Raw genomic sequence first — 22,895 nt, 5'->3', positions numbered from 1 at the left:
CTCTCTTCCGCTTTTGTGCAGTGAGGCAGGAAACTGAAAATTCTCTGGCTGATTTTGGGAGTCCAGAGGTCAGCGAGCAGTGATCATCCTGGTTCTGAGGAACAGATGAGTGTGTTAGCACCCAGCCCTGCACTCAGCTCCCTCCTGACTCCTTAGCACCCAGCCACAGAATTTCCTGGCTTTTTGTTTCAGAGCTCAGGGAAAATTCCCGCCGCCAGCACTGAGTTAAATTAGAAGTTGGTAAATTCAGGAGGCTTCTTGCGACAAGGCACTAACCTTTGGAATTGCCTCAAGAGTTGGTAAAGTCAAATAATAACTGCCTTGGAAAATCCTGATGGTTTTATGACCTTTCAGAATGTCTGTACTTCTGTACCCAAACAAGGGTCACCACGCTGCTCCAAGACATGACGCGAGGGATAAAGGAAGAGTTCTCTCCCTGTCTTTCCCTGTTCTGGTGTGATTGACATTGCTCAGCTCTGTAAAGCACAGGAATTACCCCAAGCCAGAGCAGCGTGGCTGGAGTGCTGAGCCTGTTCCCATAAACCCCGCTTTGGGATGAGAATTCTCTCCATGACCTCCTGACAAGTGAGGGAATGTGGATGCGTTCTCTGCCGAGGGCAGTCGTGCTCTTGTCCCTGCAAGTTCTGCTGAGACCTTTCAACCCAAACCTCCTTGGAGGCCAAGCAGCCACGGGGACAGGCTTCATCCACCACCTGCCCACGGCAGCAGGTCCCAGTGGTGCTCAGTTCACTTTCTCCCCCTGGCAGGTCCCTGTGAGCGGTGGGTTATGCCCTGGCAACAGGGACACTGCAACATGCAAGCCCTGAAACCGCAGAGCCTGCTCCACTACACAGCAAAATAGGTCGTGCATCAGCAAATGAAAAAGGACAGATGGTGTCTGCTAATACAGCTTAGTTTGTGGCCCGCAGGATTAACTCACTAGTTGTCATGTCTGCAGAAAATAGGAAATGGGTGGGTCGGCTGGAGGAAACGTGTGGTGTCCCAGCCCTACCTGTGCGGTGGGGTGCACCAGCTGAAGAGGATGTCAGAGATCCTCTGGGGGTTTGAGATGTCGCTGAAGGGCTGCCAGTGTGTTCTGGGGGGCTCTGGGCACTGGAGACGGTGCCTTGTACCAAGCCTTCCTGTCCACCTTGGATTCCCACAGCCCCGCTGCAAAGGTCAGTGCTGCAGGGATTGATGCTGAGCCAAGCAGGGATCTCCAGCAGACACAGGGACACCCTCTGTGGTCTCTGCTCCAGCAGCTCTGCAGGAGGAACCCACAGCTTCCTGTCCTCTGCCAGCTGCAGGACAGCCTCCAGTTCATCCTTTGAACTCCCAAGCACCCACGTGTCTCCAGGAGTAAGACCGAAAGCTGAGGCAGAAGCCTCAGGTCTTTTCAATGCCTTCTGTGTGACACACTGTTCTCCTTTCCTGGAAACCAGGCCAGTGCCTCCCTCTGTTCTCCTTGCAGAAATCCAAACCCGTGCCAGAGCTCTGCCTTGTGCATCTGCTCTCTGAAGGGCAGGACAAGCTCTTCCTTAGCCCTCCATGAGTGCTCCTCCTGAAGATTTCACCTTGATTTTGCTGCCTCTGCCATGGCCGGGTTTGCTCGTGTCCTGCAAGATGCTGGGCATCCCAAAAAACAGCTGGCATCAGGGAGATATTCCGGAGCCAGGAGCATGCCATGCCATGCCATGCCATCTCCATGCCTCTTGGCCTTCTGCTGTCACAGGTGCGTGTCACCACCACCTTCCAACCACAGCCAGCCATCACAGGCACTGAGGTTTTCTCCAGTGACTAATTTGCCTGTGTTTATGCCAACACCAAACACTTAATTGTCTATTTAATGACTCGGGTGAGGAGGGAGCGCGGCTCCTTCCTCCTGCCGCAGGGATCTGGCCAGCCCTATCCTGACGGCAGCACTCTACAGCGCTAAACCTTCTCAGTTATAAATCCCCCATCATTAAGGGTAGCAGGTCACTGGTGAGAGTGACTTGAGAGCAGGGATCATTGTCACTTTCACCCCCAAAGCCGTTCAGTGAGCGTGGAGGTGAATAAAGAACGCAGAACAGCCTGTGCTTTTATTACAAAAGGAAACGCTGCTTTTCGTAGCGGGGAAAAGCATGTCAGATTACTATTATAAGTAATTGCTTAATGATCCCTACCTTTGCGTCACTGCTGAGGTACATCCGAGTCCCTTTTTGGGGTCTCTCTCCTCACTGCACGTGTGTCACCAACGGGACCAAGCCCGTGGCCGTCCCGGCCGTGGGAGCCCTGCAGGAGACAGGACGAGGGAGCTGCGTGGGCACAGGAGCCTCCACGTTCCTTCCCCCTCGAAATCTCCCCACCTCCCACCTCTTCTATCAGCTGCTGACAAGACTTGCCGTGCATGTAGGCGGCTCCCAAGCTTACAAGACGATTCCCGGTTGCCCCCCACCTCCCATCCACGAGAGGATTTCGGGGAGTGGGAGCGCAGCGTTCCTCCTGCTGCCGGCCCGCTCTGCAAGGCCTGCTCTGATGCTTTCAGAGAGCTCCATGTGGTAACTCTCTCCCAGGATTTCACATGACAGCCTCTTCCCCGGGAAGCCACAGCAGGGAGTGGAAGATTGCCGTGCATGTGGGTGTGAGGAGGGAGCAGAGTGGGATGGGGAGATGGAGGGAAGAGGAGGTGTAACCACAGACTAAACCAGAACAAATCCTCTTGGAAGAGCCTCGCATTTCTGATCCCAAGGCTCCCATCTCCTGCCTCTTCCTCCCCATTTAAAAGAACGCCAATCCTTGTTAAGTCCGGCAGAGAAAAGAGGAGTCAAACAGAATCATCTCCTTCCTTCCCTGAACACATCTCAGGGGACCAGGAGAGGCAAACAGAACACGAGCTAACTGGATAGAGGCAGGGATGTGCACACTGGGGAGAGCCCTCCCCAGCCACGGGTGTCTTCCCTGGAGAGACATGAGCGGCCGTTAATGACATCTCCGTCTGACAAACGATCACAGTGCATGTCATTACGACCCAGTGTTTCCCCGGGGCCCTGGCAGAAAATGACCCCAATGGGCTTCAGTTCTTGCAATCACAGCGCTCCCCGTGAACGCTCAGCGTCCCTCGCAGGGCTCTCGGGGTTAAGCCTCGCTGAATGCCTCGGGCAAGCCAAGATTGACAGCCCTGGAGCTGGAATCCCTAAAAGAGGAGTAGGGAAGCCCCCATGCCCCTGGCACAACCCTCGAGGGCAGAGAGATGGGCACAGACCTCGCAATGCATTTCTGAGGGGTTTAAAACAACCTCTGTGCTGCTGGATCTGTCTGTCCCTCTCATCTCCCTCCTCCAGATGCTGTGAGTGCAGCACATCTCAGGTGGGTCCTCAGCAGAGAGACCCCTGAAACTGCCATCTGCATTTTGGCATCCTGATGCACCTGGATCCCTTTAACAGCCCTGGCTGTCCCACTTTAATAGGGCCAAAGGTCTCAGCCTGCCCAGCAAAACCAGAGTTGAGTCATTGCCGTGTCCCTGTGTGAAAACAAGGAAGAATTCCTGGTGTAAAGTTGCTCTCTTCCTTCCCACATTTCATCAGCGAGCAGCAACACGAGCTGGGTTTTCTCTGAATTCCATCTGCTGCGGAATGCAGCCTGTCCCCCTTGAGCAACCCCCCATCCCTGCCTGGGGAAAGTGGGAAAAATCCCGAGGAGACCCACGGACTTCTAGAGAAAAGAATCAGTGCTGGGGAGAGGTTCACACCTCAGTGTGAACCTCTGCATTCCAGAGGTTTAAGGCAGATTGGATCTTTGTGTGCCCTGAAATAGCTGTTTCAACATCCCCTGTGTCCTGCAGGCAAGGGAGCAGAGCAACAGGCAGGTATTTCCCACACCTGTGATATTTGGGTAACCAGGAAGGGGGGAAAGGTGGGCAAAAGGGATGTGGTAGGAGCCGGAATTTCAATTTTATCGGCCGCCAACCCAAACCGACATGCCCCCTTGCAGTGTCCCACCGCAGCGATATTCACGGCTGGGCACACCCCAGTTCCTCCACGCAGTCTGAATTTCACAATCCCTTCCCAGCAGCCCAGCCTCTGCTTTCACTCTCTGAATTACCAAGGGGAATTTTTCATTACATCACCAGAGGCTCTTCCTCCTCGATAGCGACAGGCTGTCACTCTGCTTTGCAGGGGGGTTTTGGGGTGTGGGTGACGAGGGTATTTCTCTGGAAAGAGAAACACTTCCCATAAGCAGGTCCAGCGCAGCTCAGCCTCGCCCAGTGTCCCCATCCAGGCTGGGAACGGCACTGGGCAGTGTGGGGTGGCTCCAACCGGTGTCTGAACAAAGCTTTCTCCCCTGGGAGCCTTCCTGGGGGATAAGGCGCTTTCAGGCAGCTTTAAAAGTCGCCTGTGCCAAATCCAGAGGGGTCGGAAGTCAGCAATCTTCCAGCTTTCTGCCAGCGTAAGCAAAAGCAAATTCGCCTGTTGGAGCTGGGATTTGCAGAATGATTCGCTGCAGCGTTTGAATCCCTCCCCACGCCCTCGCCTTCTTTATCTTTTTTGTTTGTTTGTTTTGGGTTTATCTTTTCAAATATCCTCCAGTTTAACGGTCAGGCTGATGGCAGCTTCCCCGCAGCTCCGGGGAGGGGCTGATCTGATCTCACTCCCAATCCGGTGACATTTCAATCAGCCTCGTTCCTTTTCTCCCTGGCAGCTTGCTTTCCTGCCCTCTCCTTCCAATTCCTGGTTTTTGGGTGTGGGTTGGTGTTTGGGGGTTTTTGGGGGGGTTTTTTGGTGGTTTGTGGGTTTTTTGGGTTTTTTTTTTTTTGTTTTGTTGTTTTGTTTTGTTTTTGGGGTTTTTTGTTTTTTTTTTTTTTTTTTTTTTTTTTTGGTTTGGTTTGGTTTTGTTGTTGTTGTTGTGGTTTTTTTTTTTTTTAATTTTTTTATTATTATTATTTTTTATTTTATTTTATCAAAACAAACTACCCGTTTCAAACTGCTAGTCAGGAACACGCTGAGCAGGAGCCCTTGCTCCTGGCAAGGGCTGCGGAAATTCGCCATGGAGAGACACCTCAGCCACAGAGAACTTGTTTTTAAGTACCTGGGATGTCTGGACCACAGCGGGGTCTGGACAGTTGGAAATCTGTGTCTCAGAGCTCCATAAAAGCACTGAGTTCCCTCAAATATATAACCACTGGCGAGAGCTCTGAGCAGCTTGGGAGCAGGAAAGATAGCTCTGGAGTCACTCGGATTTACTCTGGCCTCCCCCAGCCTCGCTGCTATCGTGGTTCCTCATATAAGGCAATGAAGAGTCATTTCTGCCCCATCAGCCCATCCTTTCCCAGGAGCTCCAGATGGTTTTGCTCTCTGTCTCTCTGTGTCTGCACTACTGGTAATTCAGGCCTGTCTCACATTAGCTTTTGAGCTGAAACCTTCCCACAATTAGAGTCTGTGCTTCTGCGCTGCAGAGGACGTAGGGCTGAGCTGGCAGAGCGCTGTCTGGGAGATCCATCCCACACACGAGTCCTGTTCAGGTTTCTCTATTTCAGTCAAGAGTGTGATTTTTCTAGTGAAATCATCAAAGCAAGACAGTCTCTGCTACAGATGGGCAGCGACAGCCATTTGACAATGCCTCATACCTGGCTTGTCTCAGACAGGAGTTTTTAATTTCAGTATAATCTCATTTTACACCAGTATAACATCTCTCCCTTCTTCCTCTGGCCCTCCTTTCCCAAGGAAAAGAGGTTATATCCTTCTCCCTTTTCCTCCGGGAGCTCCACGCCACGAGTGTCAGGGAAATCTTCGTGCCTGCACAAGGACCACAGCTCAGCAACTCACTGCTCAGGAAAAATGTGCTCCACAGACACCCTCAAACCATCCCTGCTTCTCTTGGAGCAGAGCTGCTTGGCCATTGCCAGATTAACTTGCTAATTAACAGGGTTTTTGATCCCAGGCAGGAATTTACCACTCTGAGGCCAAACCTAAGTGTGGTCCAAAACTTCCAGCTGGTCCAAAGCCCTGTGTGCTGTGGCAGGAATGCGAAGAGCTGACAAATGTCTGGGGAATGCAATCTCTGGGGAAGGACTTGGGTGTAGCAGACATCTTGGGATAAGCAGTAAGGGAGGGTGTACGGCAGGCACGGAATTAATGGAGAAGGAGCACAGGGAAAAGCAGGATTGCTGCGGGGCGTTTAGGAAAGGACGAACTTCGTTTGTGCAGGTGATTTACTCCTTCTGTGCCTTCATTCACCCAGCAGACAGGGAAGTGTCATCATTATCCCCCCTGTGCTGACAGATCTGGGGTCCTTGCCTACAGCAATCCAGCAGCACCAGCACCGAAATCCTGGTTCCTTGTTCCCATCCCAGCTCTTGGAAGGATCCAGGCAATAATAATCATGCAAACAGGCTTTGCTGGGAGAGATCATTTCAGGAATGGGAGACAGTGATGGAGCCACACTTGTCACATGAATAACCACAGTCTGTCCAGCCAGAGCTGACAGTCTAAGGCAAGGCAGCTCCTTCTGTGCTTATTTAAGAGGCTCTTCGTAGACACAGCAGATCTTTCTGCTTCACTTCCCCTGCATAATAAGAAGCAACGTCCTTCCTGTTAGCTTATCTGCCTTTGGATGGGATATGAGGCTGGCAGACCCCTCTGGGCACAGGGGAACCCTGGAAGGAAGTGGAGGCTTTTAACTTTCTGCATGAGTGCAGTGAGAATCTGGGCTGTAGTTTCAGTGCCTCTAAACCTGGCACTCGGGCAGGAGTTCCCAGCTGGGTAAATTTTCACGTGATCTTCAGAAATGTTATCAAGGAGGGGCACACAGTGAGGAACAAGGTGCTCCATCCACCAGGGATGGATGGATTTAGAAGGGGCTCCTGAGGTTAGAGACACCCTCTCCAACAAGAGGTGTTAAAAAGCAAACTGCTCCGGGCTTTTTTTTTTAACAGAAACCTTCTTTGTTCTGCACAATCCAGCCAGAAGATTTCCCTCTTTCCAGGCCCTGTGTGAGGCAGGCATGGCAGGGCTGAGTGAGGGATGCTGAGGAGAAGATGTAAAGCTGAAGGGAAAATCATAGAATAAGCTGAGTGGGAAGGGACCCATCAGGATCATCGAGTCCAGCTCCTGGCCTTATGCAGGACACCCCATGAATGCCACCATGTGCCTGAGAGTGTTGTCCAAACATTGAGGGAATCGGGATGTTGAGGGGAGCACTGAGAGGACCCAGGGACTGAGGGGAGCCGAGCGTTGAGAAGAGCCAGGGCACTGAGGGGAAATGAGCTGAGGGGGGACAGGGGTGCAGGGGTGTTTAGGGGACACAGGGGCACTGAGGGGAGCCGGGGTGCTGACAGAACCAGGATGCTGAGGAGAGCTGAGCGCTGAGGGGAGATGGAGGCGCTGAGGGGGGAATGGTGCTGAGGGGGGAATGGTGCTGAAGGGAGATGGAGATGCTGATGGGGCAATGGTGCTGAGAGGAGATGGTGATGCTGCAGGAGCAATGGTGCTGAGGGGAGATGGAGATGCTGAGGGGGGAATGGTGCTGAGAGGAGATGGTGCTGAGGGGGGAATGGTGCTGAGGGGAGATGGTGCTGAGGGGGGAATGGTGCTGAGAGGAGATGGTGCTGAGGGGAGATGGAGGTGCTGAAGGGGGAATGGTGCTGAGGGGAGATGGAGATGCTGAGGGGACATGGAGATGCTGAGGGGAATGGTGCTGAGGGGAGATGGAGGCGCTGAGGGGCGGGGGGCACTGAGGGGAGCCCAGAAGCAGAGCGGAGGCTCAGCTCTACCTCGCTGAGATGCTTCAGAGACTTAAAGGCACCATAGCCGCGGGACGGAGACAGAGACAGGGACAGGGGCACGGACGGGCACCGCGGCTCCGCGGCTGCCCGGGGGCGTTGCCCACAACCGAAATGGCGGCGGCGGCGGCCGCGCCCGGAGCGGGGCGGGACGAGGCGGGCCCGCTCTCAACCCGGCCCCGGCGCCGCTTTCGTTACAGCGCGGCCGAGGCAGCGCCCGGCGGGACGCGGCGCCCGGAGCCCCGAGAGCGATCCGCTGCCTGCACCTCGGACCTCGCCGCCGGTGACAGCGCCGGGCCGGCCTCGCCGCCATGGGCTCCGAGCGGGACTCCGAGTCGCCGCGCTCCTCGTCCATCCACTCGGCCGCCGCCAAGTGCCCCAAGCCCGGCCGCCGCCGCCGCCTCTCCTTCCAGAGCGTCTTCTCCGCCGCCGCCGCCTCCGCCGCGGGCGGCCGCCGCCGCGCCAAGGCCGAGCCGCCCCCGGCCGCCCCGCCGCCGCCCCCCGCCGCCCCGCCGGCCCCGCCGCCTCCTCCGCCGCCGCCGCCGCCCCCCGAGGAGGCTCCGGTGGTCCCGGAGGGCGAGGAGGAGCTGGAGTGCCCGCTGTGCCTGGTGCGGCAGCCGGCGGAGAACGCGCCGCGGCTGCTGTCGTGCCCGCACCGGTCGTGCGGGGCCTGCCTGCGGCAGTACCTGCGCATCGAGATCACCGAGTCCCGCGTCAACATCTGCTGCCCCGAGTGCAGCGAGCGCCTCAACCCCGCCGACATCCGCCGCCTGCTCCGCGACTCCCCGCACCTGGTCGCCAAGTACGAGGAGTTCATGCTGCGCCGCTGCCTCGCCGCCGACCCCGACTGCCGCTGGTGTCCGGCCCCCGACTGCGGGTGAGTGCTGGGGGGGACGAGGGGTGGCGGTGGGATGCTGCCACTCCGTCCTGGGGCAGCCCGGGCAACGGGGGATCTGCTCGTCTCTCCATCCTGGGATACCTTGGGGAGTGAGGAACCCGCTGTCCTCTCCATCCTGGGACAGCATCACCCCTGTCCCTTCCACCGTGGGACAGCTTGGCAGGGAAATCTGCTGTTTCCTTAGGGTGCTGCCCCATCTGTCTGTCCTGAGACGTCTTGGGGTAGGAAGACTCCCACCCTGGAGGGATGCTGCCTGTCCCCAACACGTGCTGGGATTGCCGGGTGAAGTGGAACCCGCTGTGGGCTGCTGCCTATCCCCGTCCTGCGGATGGCATCCCAGCCGGGATGGCCCTGGCTTTCACTGTGCTGCCCGTCCCCATGTGCGTCCCAGGGCAGCGCAGGGAGGGGTGGCTCACCCTCGGTAGGGTGCTGCTGCTGATACACTTCTGGTGCTGCTGTGTCCCATGAAGAGCCCTCGCTGCAGGCGTTCTTTGCTTATCTGCAGTCTGTTCGGGACAGCTGATAGGCCTTGGGTACCAAAATTCCATCTATCCCTATCATGTCTCTAAAGCACCAGGATTTGACCTTGGGGATTGTGAAAACACAGGCAAATCGGGTAGGAGCGATAAGACTTGAAGGGGGTTTTAGCAGAGCCATCGTTTCCCTAATTTAACAGTAACCTTTTTTTTTTTTCCTGCACGAATGGTAAGTGTGGACTTTCCCAGCTGTGTGTTTTGCTGCCAGTCCTGGGGACAGTGCATGGGGAAAACACTGCAGCCTCCAGTAGTGGGGAAGAAGGAACCATAACCCATAACCAGTCACTTTTTCCCAGTGAGGACGTGAATACACGGCCGAGAGGAGTGATGTTGACTCACTGTCCGTTGCCCAAACGTCTGTCTGTCCAGAAGTCAGCCCAGCCAAGCCTGATGACTGTGTAGTTATGAATGTGTTGCTTTCATTTTCTCTTCCCTTTTCTTTTAAACGGCCTCTGTTAGGTTTCTGTTTTGGGTGTGAGCCAAAGCTGCCTGGAAAAGGGCTTTGTCAGGGAACTCCAGAGAAGTGCTGTGAAGTTGAGCTACAACTTAGCTTGGATGGCAATTCTGGGTAGCAAGAACATGAAAGGAAAGTCTGACCTAGTAGTCGGAATGGAAAACGTGGTGGGAGGATTGTGAAGATTTAATCAGAGCCTTGTAATAGGCATCCTATGCAAATCGGTGAACCTGGCTCGGGTTACCCATTTCACGGCCTCTTGAGCATCCTGTATAAGGGCTTGTTCCTCCAGAGGGTGAAGTTAACAGCAAACAACACCTTTGCTCCTTTCTGAAGCCAAATCAAGTGCAAGATCTCGATATTTCAGCAGCGCTGGGGATGAGATCAGGGAGATAGAGCAGGTTGTGCTGCCACGGAGGGAATGCCTCTACTGCTAACCGGCTAGGGAAAATCCGGTTCCTACTCAGCGAATCTCAGCTCCTTGACTATTGTGATGTTATCTGTGCCCGGGATAAGGTGTACAAACAGCGACGTCACCCGGGCTGGCTGGCTGGAAGGAGCCAGCTCCAGCTCGGGGCCCCGGAGGGCGTTGCCGCTGTGACAGCAGCACAGCCTGAGCCTGATGCCTTCCTCTGGGGGGGTTTGGGCAGGCTGGTGGCACACACGGCTCTTTCTCTGAGCTGAAGCCCCCTCCCTGGTTAGTCAGTGAGCAGGATGAGCCAGGTGACATGCTGGCATCCTCCTCCCAGCTGCCCAGAAGAGGCAAGAAGCGAGCCCGAGGCTGTTGGAGATGTTGGAGACGGCTCTGGTGGACCAGCGCTGCTGGTGTGTCTGTAGCGCTCGAACAAAGGCTGTTGGAATCAGCCCTCCGGCAGGGAGAGGAATTAATCACCCTATTCATTCTTCCCAGCAGAGCTTGTGTGGCTGTGCTTATGTAAAATCAGGGTATGAATTATTTACAGCGGGCTTTCCCCGCTGTAGTAGCGCCAGAGTACCCAGAGTACGGGGAGCGTACGGCTGGGGGCACGGCAGAGTGATGCTTGTCACTGAATGTCACCCACGGCTGTCACCCGAACTAAAACCCTGCAACAATGTCATTTCAGTGCCAGGGGATCAATGCATTGCTTTATTTTGGCCAGGATGTGCAACAGAAACCATTTCATACACGCATGTCCGGCTTGTGCAGTGAAAATCCTTCCATCCCACCTGGTTCTTTACCGGATTTTTCACGTATTTATACATTTAAAACCCCAAAGAAATTCACGTTCATTGGTCTTAAATTACACAACGATTCGATCTCCTATTGGTTATTGATCGTTGATGCTAATTTGGCACTCATTCTTTGGTTCTCTTATCGATCTTTTCCCAGACCAGGTGTCTCCAGCCTCACCAGGGGGTGATGTTTGCTGATGTCTGTTTATCTCCTGTTTCTTTTGTCTCCTCTCAATCTGTTGATGTTCAGCTCATGAGGCCTCACCCGGGCTTTTGAAGAGAAACTTCAGCTCCTCTCCGCCTGGGCAAAGGCGAACAAAACCCCTGAGTGAAATTACAACAAAAATTCTAAAAGTTGTATCATTTCCAACCCCACCAAGGTGGGCAGGGCTGGGACGTAGCCCCGGGTGTCACCCCCACCCAGCTGGTGGCATCAAGGGGCTGCAGGGCTGTGACAGGACCCTAAAAACCTCCTCTGCTTTCCTCTCATCCCGCAATGTTTCCTAAATGAAAGAGCCTGGCTGTGCCGCCCGGGAGGAGGAGGAGGAGGAGAACACAACACCGGTGTGTGTTACCATGGGAACCCTGGTCAATTGATGCGCCATCAATCGCAAAACAAATCATTTTCTGTGTTTGCAGCTCTGGGTTTTCCCCCCTCCCTCCGCCGCCTTGCTACAGTCAGGTGGTATCGCTGTCTAGTGTTTGTCACACTGCAGCCTTCCCAAAAGCTTGGGAGGAAAACAGAACCTTTAAAGGAAACGGAGCTGTGTGGGCTGAGATCCGTGAATGGGCAGGAGGAAGGCCGGAGGAAACTCGTGGCCGTCCAAGGAGGGGGCTGGAAGCGGAGCTGTGCGGTTCCTGGGGTCTCAGGAAGGCACTCACATCGCTTTGTGGGGAAAAGCCAGGGAGGAGAACTCAGTTTCCCTTCTTATCTGCTGGGATTGGGCCTGAAAATGGCCATTTCAGCCAGCAATATGTCAGCAGTCAGTGGAAGAGGAGCACCACTGCCCATCCAGGTCCTGCCGTGACTATTCCTCGGCATTTCACTTCAAAACCCACTTTCTGCTTGACCTTGACGTGGAGATGTGTTATTTCTTTCCCCACAGCTGTGGGCTTGTGCATGATATTTCAGCTCCAGCAATAAAATAAAATCATCAGCATTTATAATTTCTTGAGCGTTTAAAAAAACCCAACATTTTGAGCTTGGAGTTAATTTAGAGTGTGGGGTTGCTTAATATATTACACTGAGCTCTCCTAAGCTGCTGTTATGGTTTGAAATAGCAGTGTCACAACACAGCTGGGCAGATGAAGCTTTTCTTCTCTCTTCTGCCAAGGGCAGGCCAGAGGGTAGTGTCAGGTTGAGGATATTTTGTGAGATATTCCTCAGACAAGGTGCACAGGAATCAAATTCATCCCTCCCAACCCCTTGGGCCATCTGCATCCCAGAATTATCATATAGGAACAGAGCGGTTTGGCTTGAAAGGGACCTTAAAATTCATCCAGTCATGGGCTGGGACACTTCCAGGGACGGGGTTTTCCCGTCTCTCCTCCTGCTGGGCTCAGGTGCAGGTGTGTGGATGCTCAGGTAGAGCTGCAGCCGTGCCTGCCAGCCCTCAGATGCTGTTTCTTTGGCGATGCTGTCGTAGCCTGGCAGGATGAAGTTGCTCAAACTCCCACGGGATATGAATCATTGTGGTATGACACATTCAGTGGTTCTCACGCTGCTGCCTCGGAGAAGAAGAGGCAAATACAACTCGAGACATGGGCTCTAAATATGAAACCTTAAATAGGAGTCATTCTCCTCTGACCGCTAACAAAAATACTGAGGATGAGCAACAAAAATACCCTTTTGCCACATGGGTGTTGCAGGACTGGGAAGGCTCTTCTGGAATTGCTCATGTCAGCCCCTGCCAATGGAAACAGCCTCATCCTCAGTGGCTGTCAGTCAGATTTCTGCAGCACTGCTTGGTGATGCTGCTTAGGCTTCTGTGTACACAGGACACTTCCTTCTGGGCGTGTCACACTGCTGTCACAGTGAGCTGGTGGAGCCTGGCCTCTCTCTCCTGCACAGCTGATCGTTTTACTCCAGTTTTGGCTTGTTCCACAGGCAGGGCATTGTTCTTCACCACTCTTTGGAAAAGGAAACTCATCAGGAGATCATCAGGAGCTCGCTTGTTGCCTTAGCTGCATCTGGAACTGCTGCTTTGCTTTTTTAGAATCATTCAGCTGATAGAAGTGCACAGGACAAGCTCAGCTTTGCTGGACTCCTCTAGACCGTACAGCATCCACCCATAGATCTGTCCTAAGGAAATGAGGGATGTGTGTGCCTGGAAAGAGCAGCCAGAGCCCGTCCTGGGAGGAAGCAGCAGGGATTCAGCTGGGCACACAAATGTGGCCTCTGTGAATTGCCCGTGAGAACTGCCAGCAGTTACTGAGGAGAGAACAGCCCAGCATCTCGAGCTGCCGGCACGAAAGGTCCCTGCCCTGAGTAACCCAATTAGCGCTGCTTAATTTCAGGCCCTGCAGAGCGCAGGAGTGCGTCTGGCGTGGAGGCTGCTGTACCAGCGGTCGGGAATGAGGGTGTCCTGCCCTGCCTGAGCCTGCTAATTTTGCGTTTTAATTCCCCCCCTCCCCGCAGGTACGCGGTGATCGCCTACGGCTGCGCCAGCTGCCCCAAGCTGACCTGCGAGAGGGACGGCTGCCAGACAGAGTTCTGCTACCACTGCAAGCAGATATGGCACCCCAACCAAACCTGCGACATGGCCCGGCAGCAGCGGGCGCAGACCCTGCGGGTACGGACCAAGCACACCTCGGGCCTCAGCTACGGACAGGAGTCCGGGCCGGGTATGGATTGACCCATTCTTCATAAAACATCCCCAGCTGGGATAGACCCTCTACGCTCCAGCTCCTCGCCCTGCACAGGGCAGCCCCAAGGGTCACACCCTGATTTTTTTAGTTTCTCGGCTCTGTGTGTATGTGTGTGTTGAGAAAGGGGCAGCTCTGTGCAAAGCTCCTCCCCTCAGAGCCTGGAGCTGTGAAACTCAAGAGTCATTTCCCCTCCTCCTGTGTGTTAGAACACATCTGATCTCTTCCAGCAGCACCAAAGGGATCAGTAGGTGATGATGTGCTTTGGGTCCTTTTGTGTCACGGCAGCTCCCCTCATCCGCCCCAGCTCTGCTTGTGGCTGTTTTGATCTTGGATGTTCTTGCTTCTTTTTGCTGATCTAAACCCTGAACAACAGTAAAAAAGCAGTCACTTCTTTACTGTTGCAGCTTCAAAGTTGCCTGGTGCTGTCTTGAAGAGCAGAATTCACGGCCAGCTGAGTGTGGGGAGCTCTGCTCTGTGCACTGTTAGGTCTTGGTAATGGCAGGTACCAAAAAAATGCCAACCCACGGATCTCCTCCGCTGCCTGGCAGGAGCTGCTGTGTCTGCTGAGTTTGTGTTCCTTAAAAATAACTGTATTGACTCTGGAAGTGGGCAGTGAGGCCAGTTTTTAAAACCCTGCCCTACGCCCAAACAAAATAACTCTGTTTTTCCTTCTGTGTGAGGAGTTTAAATATTAATTCTCTCAGTGCAGAGCTGTCGTGGGTGGTTCTGAGGTGGCTCAGTGGTGCGCCGAGGTCCGGCGTGCCCCAGTTTAGAGAACCCCGAGAATGGGCAGCATAGATCCTGCTCCAGCCAGCAGAAAAACCCAGTGTATGAGTTTTTCTATCCCTTGCCAGGAAGGGCACTTAGCCACGGGAAGGGAGGTTTTTGAGACAGTGGTTTCTCCCCACCCCGCCGTGCTGGATCCAGCCTGGTGATTAATAAGGTGTGAGCCGGGCTCACAGCTGGATTTCATCTTGCTGAGCTTTGCAGGGGCCAGCAGAGCCCCGAACCACGGCACAGCCATTGCATAACCACCATCAGATGACGCCTGAATTGAGGAAGGGATGAAAACCCCTTATCCTGCTCTGCCAGCAGCAGGCTGCGGCCTGGGCAGCCTGTGTGTGGCTGCAGCCCCGTGTCCCCTAAAGGCCAGGTTTGGGGTTTCTCCAGTGCCTGTTCTCCCAGTTGTCGTGTTGTTCTTGGCCCGTGAATCACCTCCGTGGAGCAATTCGGCAATGGCTCGTTGTGCTGGGCAGGTATGACTTGTTCCCTGTGTTTAAGCATGAATTCTGGAATACATCCCGTTCAAGATTAGAGCAAGCTTTTAAAAGTGGCTGTTGTTCCCAGTCCCTGCTGTTGGTGGGGGTCTGGCATATCAAAATTACCTTCTCTGAGACAAACTAAAAACCCCCGTGAGCAGCAAAGGTGTTCTGCTGCGCAGAAAATAAAGATTTCAATCCTTAATGAGAACCCCCCTGGTGGACTGTTCGCTCTCACAGCAGAGATCCCATCTGAATTCCTTGTTTCCTCCCCTCAGCCGATGACATCAAGCCGTGCCCACGCTGCAGTGCTTACATCATCAAGATGAACGATGGCAGCTGCAACCACATGACGTGTGCCGTGTGTGGCTGCGAGTTCTGCTGGCTCTGCATGAAGGAGATCTCGGATCTGCATTACCTCAGGTGAGCAGGGCAGCAGCACGTGCCTCTCTCAGGCTGCCTGGAGGAGTTCACTGCCTCTGCTGGACTTTCACCCCCTTGCTTCAGCGGGATTTTGTTGTTTCTGACCAAGGAGGTGAACTCTGTTCCCACTTTATAGCGTTCAGATGCTCTTCCCGCACCAAACAAAGCTCCTGATGCAATTACTTTTGAGAGCTCTTGGTGTGCTGAGTATTAAACATAGAGCCAATAGTGGGATATTCACCTTTTGGGGGAAGAAAAAAGACAGAAAACTTATTTGTGTTGTCTACCTGCTTCCTAAGCTTTGGGTTTTATTCATCTGCAAGCTGAACTTGGGGTTCTCAGGAGCTTATAGGAATTGCTGGAGTACTAATGTAATTTTTTTTTCTCCCCCTGCCATGAAGCCCCTCTGGCTGTACATTCTGGGGCAAAAAGCCATGGAGTCGTAAGAAGAAGATTCTCTGGCAGCTGGGCACGTTGATCGGAGCTCCTGTGGGCATTTCCCTCATCGCTGGCATTGCCATTCCTGCCATGGTCATTGGCATCCCTGTCTACGTTGGGAGGAAGGTGAGTGTGGGGGGCAGGAGGGTTTGGGGTGTTCTCTGTGCTGACCAGAAATTTAGGGCTGATAGGAAGGGTGGATCTTGTCACAGAACCCAAATTCTATTTTCTCTTCCAAAGCTTCTCTTATCTCCTGGGCTTTGTGTGGGAAGGTGGTGGCTGATAGCCCTGGGAGCCCTTCAGGCTCAAATCCTCCCAGATGCATTTTGCATTTCTCTTTTGCCTCTGCCTTGACCCAGGAGCACCCAGAGGGTCCCTTTTGAACCCATCAGCCCTGCTCCTTTTCCTTCAGCACAGACCCTCCTGCTAGGTCTGCTCTCTGTGTTCAAAATGAAGTTCCTCAAGGGATCATGCGGCTGGCAAGGCTGCAAAATCACTTCTTAATGTCCTCTGGGTGTCTGCTGCTCTCACCTGGTGCTTTTTCTTCCATCAGATCCACAGCAGGTACGAGGGGAAGAAAACCTCCAAGCACAAGAGGAACTTGGCCATTACTGGTGGGGTCACCTTGTCTGTCATTGCCTCCCCAGTCATTGCTGCTGTCAGTGTTGGTAAGTGGGCTCAGCCCTGGCCCTTCTGCTGGCCCAGCAGCCACTGAGACAAGCGGGTAGCCCAGCCCTGTGCCGTGGGGGTGGCCAAAGGACAATCTGCAGGGTGCAGCCGTGTGTGGGTTTGGGCACAATGCTCTGTCTCACATCCTGATGTGCTCGAGCTGGCCCAGAGCCAGCACAGGGCTTCTCTGGAGCAGCAGTTGGCTGTGCCATGGCCCGTCCTGAAGTCCCTTGTCACACAGAGCTGTCTCCTGTCGTGGTTTGGGGGCTGATGGCTTGGGGGTTCAATGCTCTTCGGGCTCCCCTGCTCAGCACAAAGCGCTCCTCCACTGTCTGTCTGCAAAACTGTGAGCTGGGACCTTTAAAAGCAACAAAAACATGGCTGAGAGAGTCTCTAAAAAATCTTTTCTGTCTGCCCAACACGTCTTTAAGCTCCTCTTAACCCAGCTCATCCTCCTCTGCAGGAATTGGGGTCCCCATCATGCTGGCCTACGTCTACGGGGTCGTGCCCATCTCGCTGTGCCGGGGTGGTGGCTGCGGGGTCAGCACAGCCAACGGAAAGGGGGTGAAAATCGAGTTTGATGAAGATGATGGACCCATCACAGGTAATAACTGGCGATGGGAAGGGGGTGAAGCGAAATGCTCTTGCTGTTGCCTCTTGTAATGAAACGGTTCGAGCTCCTGATGTCTCCCAAATCTGAGAGGAGACGTCGCAGCCGGGCGCTCCCACTGCCCCTTCCAACCCCTGTGCTCTCCTTCCCCGCAGTGGCCGATGCCTGGAGGGCCCTGAAGAACCCCAGCATCGGAGAGAGCAGCATTGAGGGGCTGACCAGCGTGCTGAGCACCAGTGGCAGCCCCACGGACGGGCTCAGCGTCATCCAGGGCAACTACAGCGAGACCGCCAGCTTTGCCGCCCTGTCCGGGGGCACCCTGAGCGGAGGGGTCCTCTCGGGGAGCAAGGGCAAGTACAGCAGGTAACTGGACTGTGGGAAAAGCAGAGAGGGTGCCCAAGGCCCGCGTGGGTTGAGTGGGTTTACTCTGGGGAGCTTTCCAGGAGTGTGAGTGAAGCTGCTTTGATCTAGGGGTTCTGTGTTGTGGTAGTTTTTGTGCTTTGGTCTGCGGTAGAATAACGGGGTCTAGGAGATCACCTGGGGTCATCTGGAACCCAGAGCCACCCAGGGTGGGGAGGCACTGGCAGAGATGGCCCAGAGAGGTTGTGGGGTCCCCATGCTTGGAAATGTTCCAAGACCAGGTTGGATGGGGCTCTGAGCAGCCTGGTCTAGGGGAAGGTGTCCCTGCCCTTGGCAGGGGGTGGGAACTGGATGATCTTTAAGGTCCTTTCCAACCCAAACCATTCCATGATTCTGTTCCTGGAATCAGTGCCAGTTTAGTTCTTGCAAGGAGGACAGATCCCTCCCGAGCTCCTTGGGACCACAGAGCTGATGCTTCAGCTTAACTGGCAACAGCACAGAGCTCCTGCCCTGCTTAAAGCCATTCCAGCCCTGTTATCCCAGCCTGGAGGCTTTGGTGCTTCCTGTTCTGCAAGCAGGATCGTGGCTCTCCAAGTCAGGAGGTTGCACCACAGTTTTCCTCCCAACTTGCCCGTGAGTCAGTTTGCTGGGTAATTGGAGCCACGTGTTGATGTGGCAGCCAGGATGCAATCACGGCTCTGCGCGAGATCCATGGAGATCAGCTCTTCGCAGGAACCGTGTGAGTCATGGATGTAAACACGGCTTCACCTTCGTCATGGAAAACGGAATGGATTTGCCTAAATGGAGCCAAAAATGAGAGCGAATGGGAGCAGCCAGTGGGGTTAAACTCCTGCCACGCCGAGCCGTGCCGGCTCGCAGGGATTCTTGCTTTCCCATGAGGAGCAGGGATGGGTTGGTGCTCTCTGGGGGCATCTGAAGCATCTCTGAGGGATCCTCTTCTTTCCTGCAGGCTGGAAGTCCAGGCAGATGTCCAGAAGGAGATTTTCCCCAAGGACTCGGTCAGTTTGGGGGCGATCAGCGACAACGCCAGCACCCGAGCCATGGCTGGTTCCATCATCAGCTCCTACAACCCCCAGGACAGGTAGGAGCACGTGGAATGCTGAGGGGAGCGCTGGTGGAGGGCGTCCTGGGAAAACAGCGAGCGCCGCTGTGGGTGGAGGGATGGCTGTGTTGGCACCAGGGATCCATCCTTCTCCCAGCACGGGAGGAGGGCTGGGGGCAATTTGGGAGCAGCCTCCACATCTGGTGTAGAGGCTGGGGAGGGGAGCTGCAGCCCAGCACCCTCAGGAGCTGTTCTGGCAGTTTGAGAGGACTCTGGAGCGTTCCCAGCTCAGCCCCTGGCTCAGCCTGGGGGTGGTCTTGGCTCTGTTAGGAGGAGAGCAGCGAGTCGTGGGGTAATGAGCAGCATCTTGCCCGTGTTTGGGGGGTGTGATCCTCCCAGTGCAGCCCAGCTGCACCCAGTGGCCGCTCCCAGTAACGTGAGGCTGGGTTTGTTCCTGCAGGGAGTGCAATAACATGGAGATCCAGGTGGACATCGAAGCCAAACCCAGTCACTACCAGCTGACCAGCGGCAGCAGCACGGAGGACTCCCTGCACGTCCACACCCAAATGGCAGAGAACGAGGAAGAGGAGGAGGAGGAGGAAGAGGAGGAGGAGGACGACAAGCGGGAGCAGACGTGCCAACACCAAAGCTGTGAGCAAAAGGACTGCATCGCCAGCCAGACGTGGGACATCACCCTGGCCCAGCCCGAGAGCATCCGCAGCGACCTGGAGAGCTCGGACAGCCAGTCGGACGACGTGCCGGACATTACCTCGGACGAGTGCGAGTCCCCCCACTGTCAGACTGCAGCAGGCTGCCCACAGACCCCCAGAGCGAGAGGTGCCCAGAGCCCAAGTGCCCACCTGAGCCACTGTGCCCAAGCCGAGGGCTGCCGGCTGGATGAGATGGTCCAGCTGGAATGCATCGAAGCCAGAGTGTGACCTGAGCACGCTCCCTGTCACTGCAGCTTCTGGGCCAGCGTCGTGTCCCTCTTGGCTTCTGTTTGCCATCCTCCAGCTGGTTCCCCCGGCCTCGCCTCGGGGAGTTGCTGTTTGTTACGTGACAGGAAAAAAAAAACCAAAAAAACCAACAAAAAAAAAAAAAAACACAAACAGAAAAAAAGGAAAAAAAAAAAAATCCTCCCCCGCCCTCTTTTTGTTTTAATTTATTGGTTCAGACTCTGTGAGGTGTAAGAGTGTAAATATGTACGTGTGTCTGTATGTCTGCAACCATCCTAAGGGACTCTTGGAATAAAGACTCTGGTTGTCATTCGACCTGAATCCAGCTCGTCCTTTCCAAAGCTGCAGGGAAATCTTCCAGCTGCCTTTGCCCACGTGAACGCTGTTCCCAAAGGCTTGGGAAGGGAAGAGGTCTCTCTTCTCCCTCTCCCTGTGCAGCGGGGCTGGGTACAGGTGAAAGGAGGGGAAGAATGGGACAAAAATGCAATTTTCCAGCGCTTTGAGGTGTGCGGGAGCTGAGGATGATGAGAGCAGTGGCTCAGGTGGGGACCTTTGCCCAGAGCAGTCCCCGGAACCAGGGTTGTCCCTAAATTCTTGGACCCCACAGCCGCCTCAGCAAGCCCCTGTCTCCATCCCAGCCCCTGGAACTTCCCTGGAAGCTCCCTGAGGGCGATGGCCACCAAAGGGGCTCCTCTGGAGCCAAGTCACCATCTGCCCCGACCCCTCTGCTTTGCCCCGGGCTGTGCTGGGGAGGTGGGCATGGATGGGGAGGGGGATGATGGAACGGTGTCTGGGCACGGCACGGCGTGTCACGGCACGGCCGCTGGCTCGGCAGCAAGGGGAGGGCAGGGCTGGGACACGCAGGAGAAGGTGGAGTTATCCCTTTGTCCCGGGGAGCTGGTCTGACGGGAATTGGAGCAGCAGGAGGCTGGCTCCGGGTGGCTCCGGGTGGCTCCGGTGTCCTGGTCCTGCCCCGTCCCAGGTCCCAGCCCTGCTCCCACCCAGACCCCGATGGATCCGGCTGCCCGGGGGCTGAGGGCAGGGCAGGCCCCCGGGGCATCGAGGGGCTCTGCTGGCCTGATCCCGGCCCAGTGAAGATGTGCCGAGGGGGTGAGTCCGGCTCTGGCGCGGGGATCACAACAGGGGGGCTCCATCTCTGCCTCCTGCAGGGGAAACTGAGGCAGGGAGGGAGGGAGAGGAGCAGAGGACTGGGATGGGGTCAGGGAAGGAGCTGGGCTGAGCACTGGATGTGTGAGGGTGGGTTCCAGAGGGGGAGCAGCCCCACTGCCACTCCTCGAAGTGCCAGAACCCGGCCCTGGAGCTGCCACTTGGGGACAGGTGCTCTCCCAGAGCTTCCTCGTCACTCCGAGCAGCCCCAGCTCTTCCCAGCCCCACAGGGACCCTGTCCCCACGGCCGCTGGCCCCACACCTTTGCTCCAGTCCCAGGAGAGCTGGCTGGACCAGTGGTTTGCATACCTGGGCTACCCGTGGCTTCCCCATCACCTCCTGCCTCAGCCCCTGCCAGCGTGGGGCCCGTCCTGTGGGGCTGTCCCCAAACGCCCCACTCCTGTGCCAGGCAGGGGCAGCTCACCCCACACCCTCCTCTCCCCTCATCTCAGGCCGCCTCGATCCCGGGAGGCACCGAAAGGTGCTGATGAAAACGGGGCTCATCCTCCTCATCGTCGGGCACCTCAACTTCATCACCGGGGCCCTCGTCCACGGCACCGTCCTGCGCTTCGTGGGCACGGCCCGCGATGCCACCTCCCTGCACTACGGCGTCGCCAACAGCGCCTCCGTCATTGCTGCGCTGCTGGTACCGCTGGGGACACGGGGGGACGTGGGAGGGGATGAGGGAGGGCTGGGGTAGGGATGCAGGGTGGGGAGGGGACGGGATGCAGCACGGACGCTGCTCTGTCTCCCCTTCCCCACTCGAAACAAGCCCTTCTAGCACGAACCCGGAGAATTAAACACTCAGGGGTTTGTTACTGGGTGAGGCTGTGGGAGATGAAGCACCGCTCCCTGGGTGAGCTTCCAGGGACAATGGCAGCAGGGAAAGGGGACCGGTGTCCCTGGGGCTCCTCGCTGACCTCGCTGCGCTTCCTCGCAGACCATCTCCTGTGGGGTCTCTGCCCTGCTGCTGTCCCGTTACCTCGGCCCTGCTGCCTTTGTAAGCACCCCCAGCCCCTCTCCATCACCCAGGGAGCCGCAGCCCTCCCAGGGAGCCCCCACACCCCCTCTCTCGGGGTCGGTCCTGGGGCGGGGACACCCCCGAGTCCCCGCGCTGCCTCTTCTCTCCCTCCTGCAGAAATGGGCGCTGCTCTCCCTGAGCGCCTGCAGCAGCCTGTGCTGCCTGTGCTGCCTGCTGGGGCTGCTCGTGGCCGTCGGGCTGACGCTGGGCAACCAGGGCCGGGTGCTGCTGGCCCCCTGCTCCACCGCCGGCATCGCCCTGGCCCCGCTCTCCCGCGAGTGCCCCTTCGATCCCACCCGCGTCTACGTGAGTCCCCCGCGGGCTGGGATGGGGATGTGCCGGGGATGGGGAGGCTGTGCAGGGAGCTGATGCTCCCCCCGTCTCCCAGAGCTCCACGCTGTCCCTCTGGGCCATCTCCCTCCTGCTCGAGGCCGTGGAGATCTTCTTCAGCATCCGCTGCCTCCTGCTCGCCCTCGAGCTCCTCCGCCTCGGCCGCTGCTGCCGGGGGATGCTGCGGATGAAGGTGATTTCTGATTGCTGGTCTCAGCTCCAGCCCCTCGCCTGCAGGGCTGGGACAGACCTGGCTGGGCTCAGGGGTCACTTGTGGATCCAGAGCTTCCACCCCTCTGGTTCTCATCATCCTCTCTGGCTTCCAGGTCTCTTTGCCGCCAGCCCCTGTGGAGAGCCCCGGCCCCGGGCAGTGCCTGGGCTTGCTGAGACTGGACAGCGTGGAAATTGCCCGCCTCTGAGCAGGGCCTGAGGGATAAATGACCCTGTGGATGTGTCCTGGCCCTTCCCACCCCATTCCAGCACCGGCACAGCCCCACGGCAGGACTCGGCTGTGTGGAGACATCCCCTGGAACATGAGCCCATCCCTTGGCCTTGGCTTCCCTGGGGCTGCAGCGAGGGAGGAAACGGCTGGATCCAGACCCTGCACGGAGGAACTTTCCCCAGGGCTTCCACGTCCCCTTTCCCAGCACGGACTGCACTGACACAAACTTTATTCTGCAGGTATGAAAGACCAGAAGCATGGCCCCCTCCCCTGTGCTGGCCCGTGGCGGTGCCGTCATGAGGGGCTGGGGACCCCCAGCCACCGCGCCTTTGTCCCCTGGGCTGTGTCCCCACGCCTGCTGCCTCGGCCACCAGGCTGTCCCACCTGGGCTGGGCTGTCCCCTGCTCCAAGCCCCGGTGTCAGGGCGGGG

General features: G+C 56.3%; 2 protein-coding genes across 2 annotated transcripts; both read left to right on the top strand.

The window, feature by feature from the left end:
* The first annotated feature begins 7,994 nt into the window (after positions 1–7,994).
* Positions 7,995–19,818, top strand: RNF19B (ring finger protein 19B). The gene is made up of 9 exons (XM_040085998.2): positions 7,995–8,636; positions 13,498–13,703; positions 15,265–15,409; positions 15,811–15,973; positions 16,401–16,515; positions 16,980–17,120; positions 17,282–17,489; positions 18,457–18,588; positions 19,010–19,818. Exons 1-9 carry the CDS (start codon positions 8,071–8,073, stop codon positions 19,485–19,487), a joined length of 2,154 nt encoding a protein of 717 aa, XP_039941932.1. The 5' UTR covers positions 7,995–8,070; the 3' UTR covers positions 19,488–19,818.
* A 784-nt stretch (positions 19,819–20,602) lies between these two features.
* Positions 20,603–22,442, top strand: TMEM54 (transmembrane protein 54). Its single transcript, XM_040085977.1, has 6 exons — positions 20,603–20,615; positions 21,125–21,318; positions 21,613–21,672; positions 21,811–21,999; positions 22,082–22,216; positions 22,350–22,442. The coding sequence occupies exons 1-6, from the start codon at positions 20,603–20,605 to the stop codon at positions 22,440–22,442; spliced, it is 684 nt and encodes a 227-aa protein (XP_039941911.1).
* Positions 22,443–22,895: the final 453 nt, after the last annotated feature.

This window comes from Hirundo rustica, chromosome 25, assembly GCF_015227805.2.
Source record: "Hirundo rustica isolate bHirRus1 chromosome 25, bHirRus1.pri.v3, whole genome shotgun sequence".
Lineage (NCBI taxonomy): Eukaryota > Metazoa > Chordata > Aves > Passeriformes > Hirundinidae > Hirundo > Hirundo rustica.
This window is presented reverse-complemented; position numbering and strand designations above follow the sequence as displayed.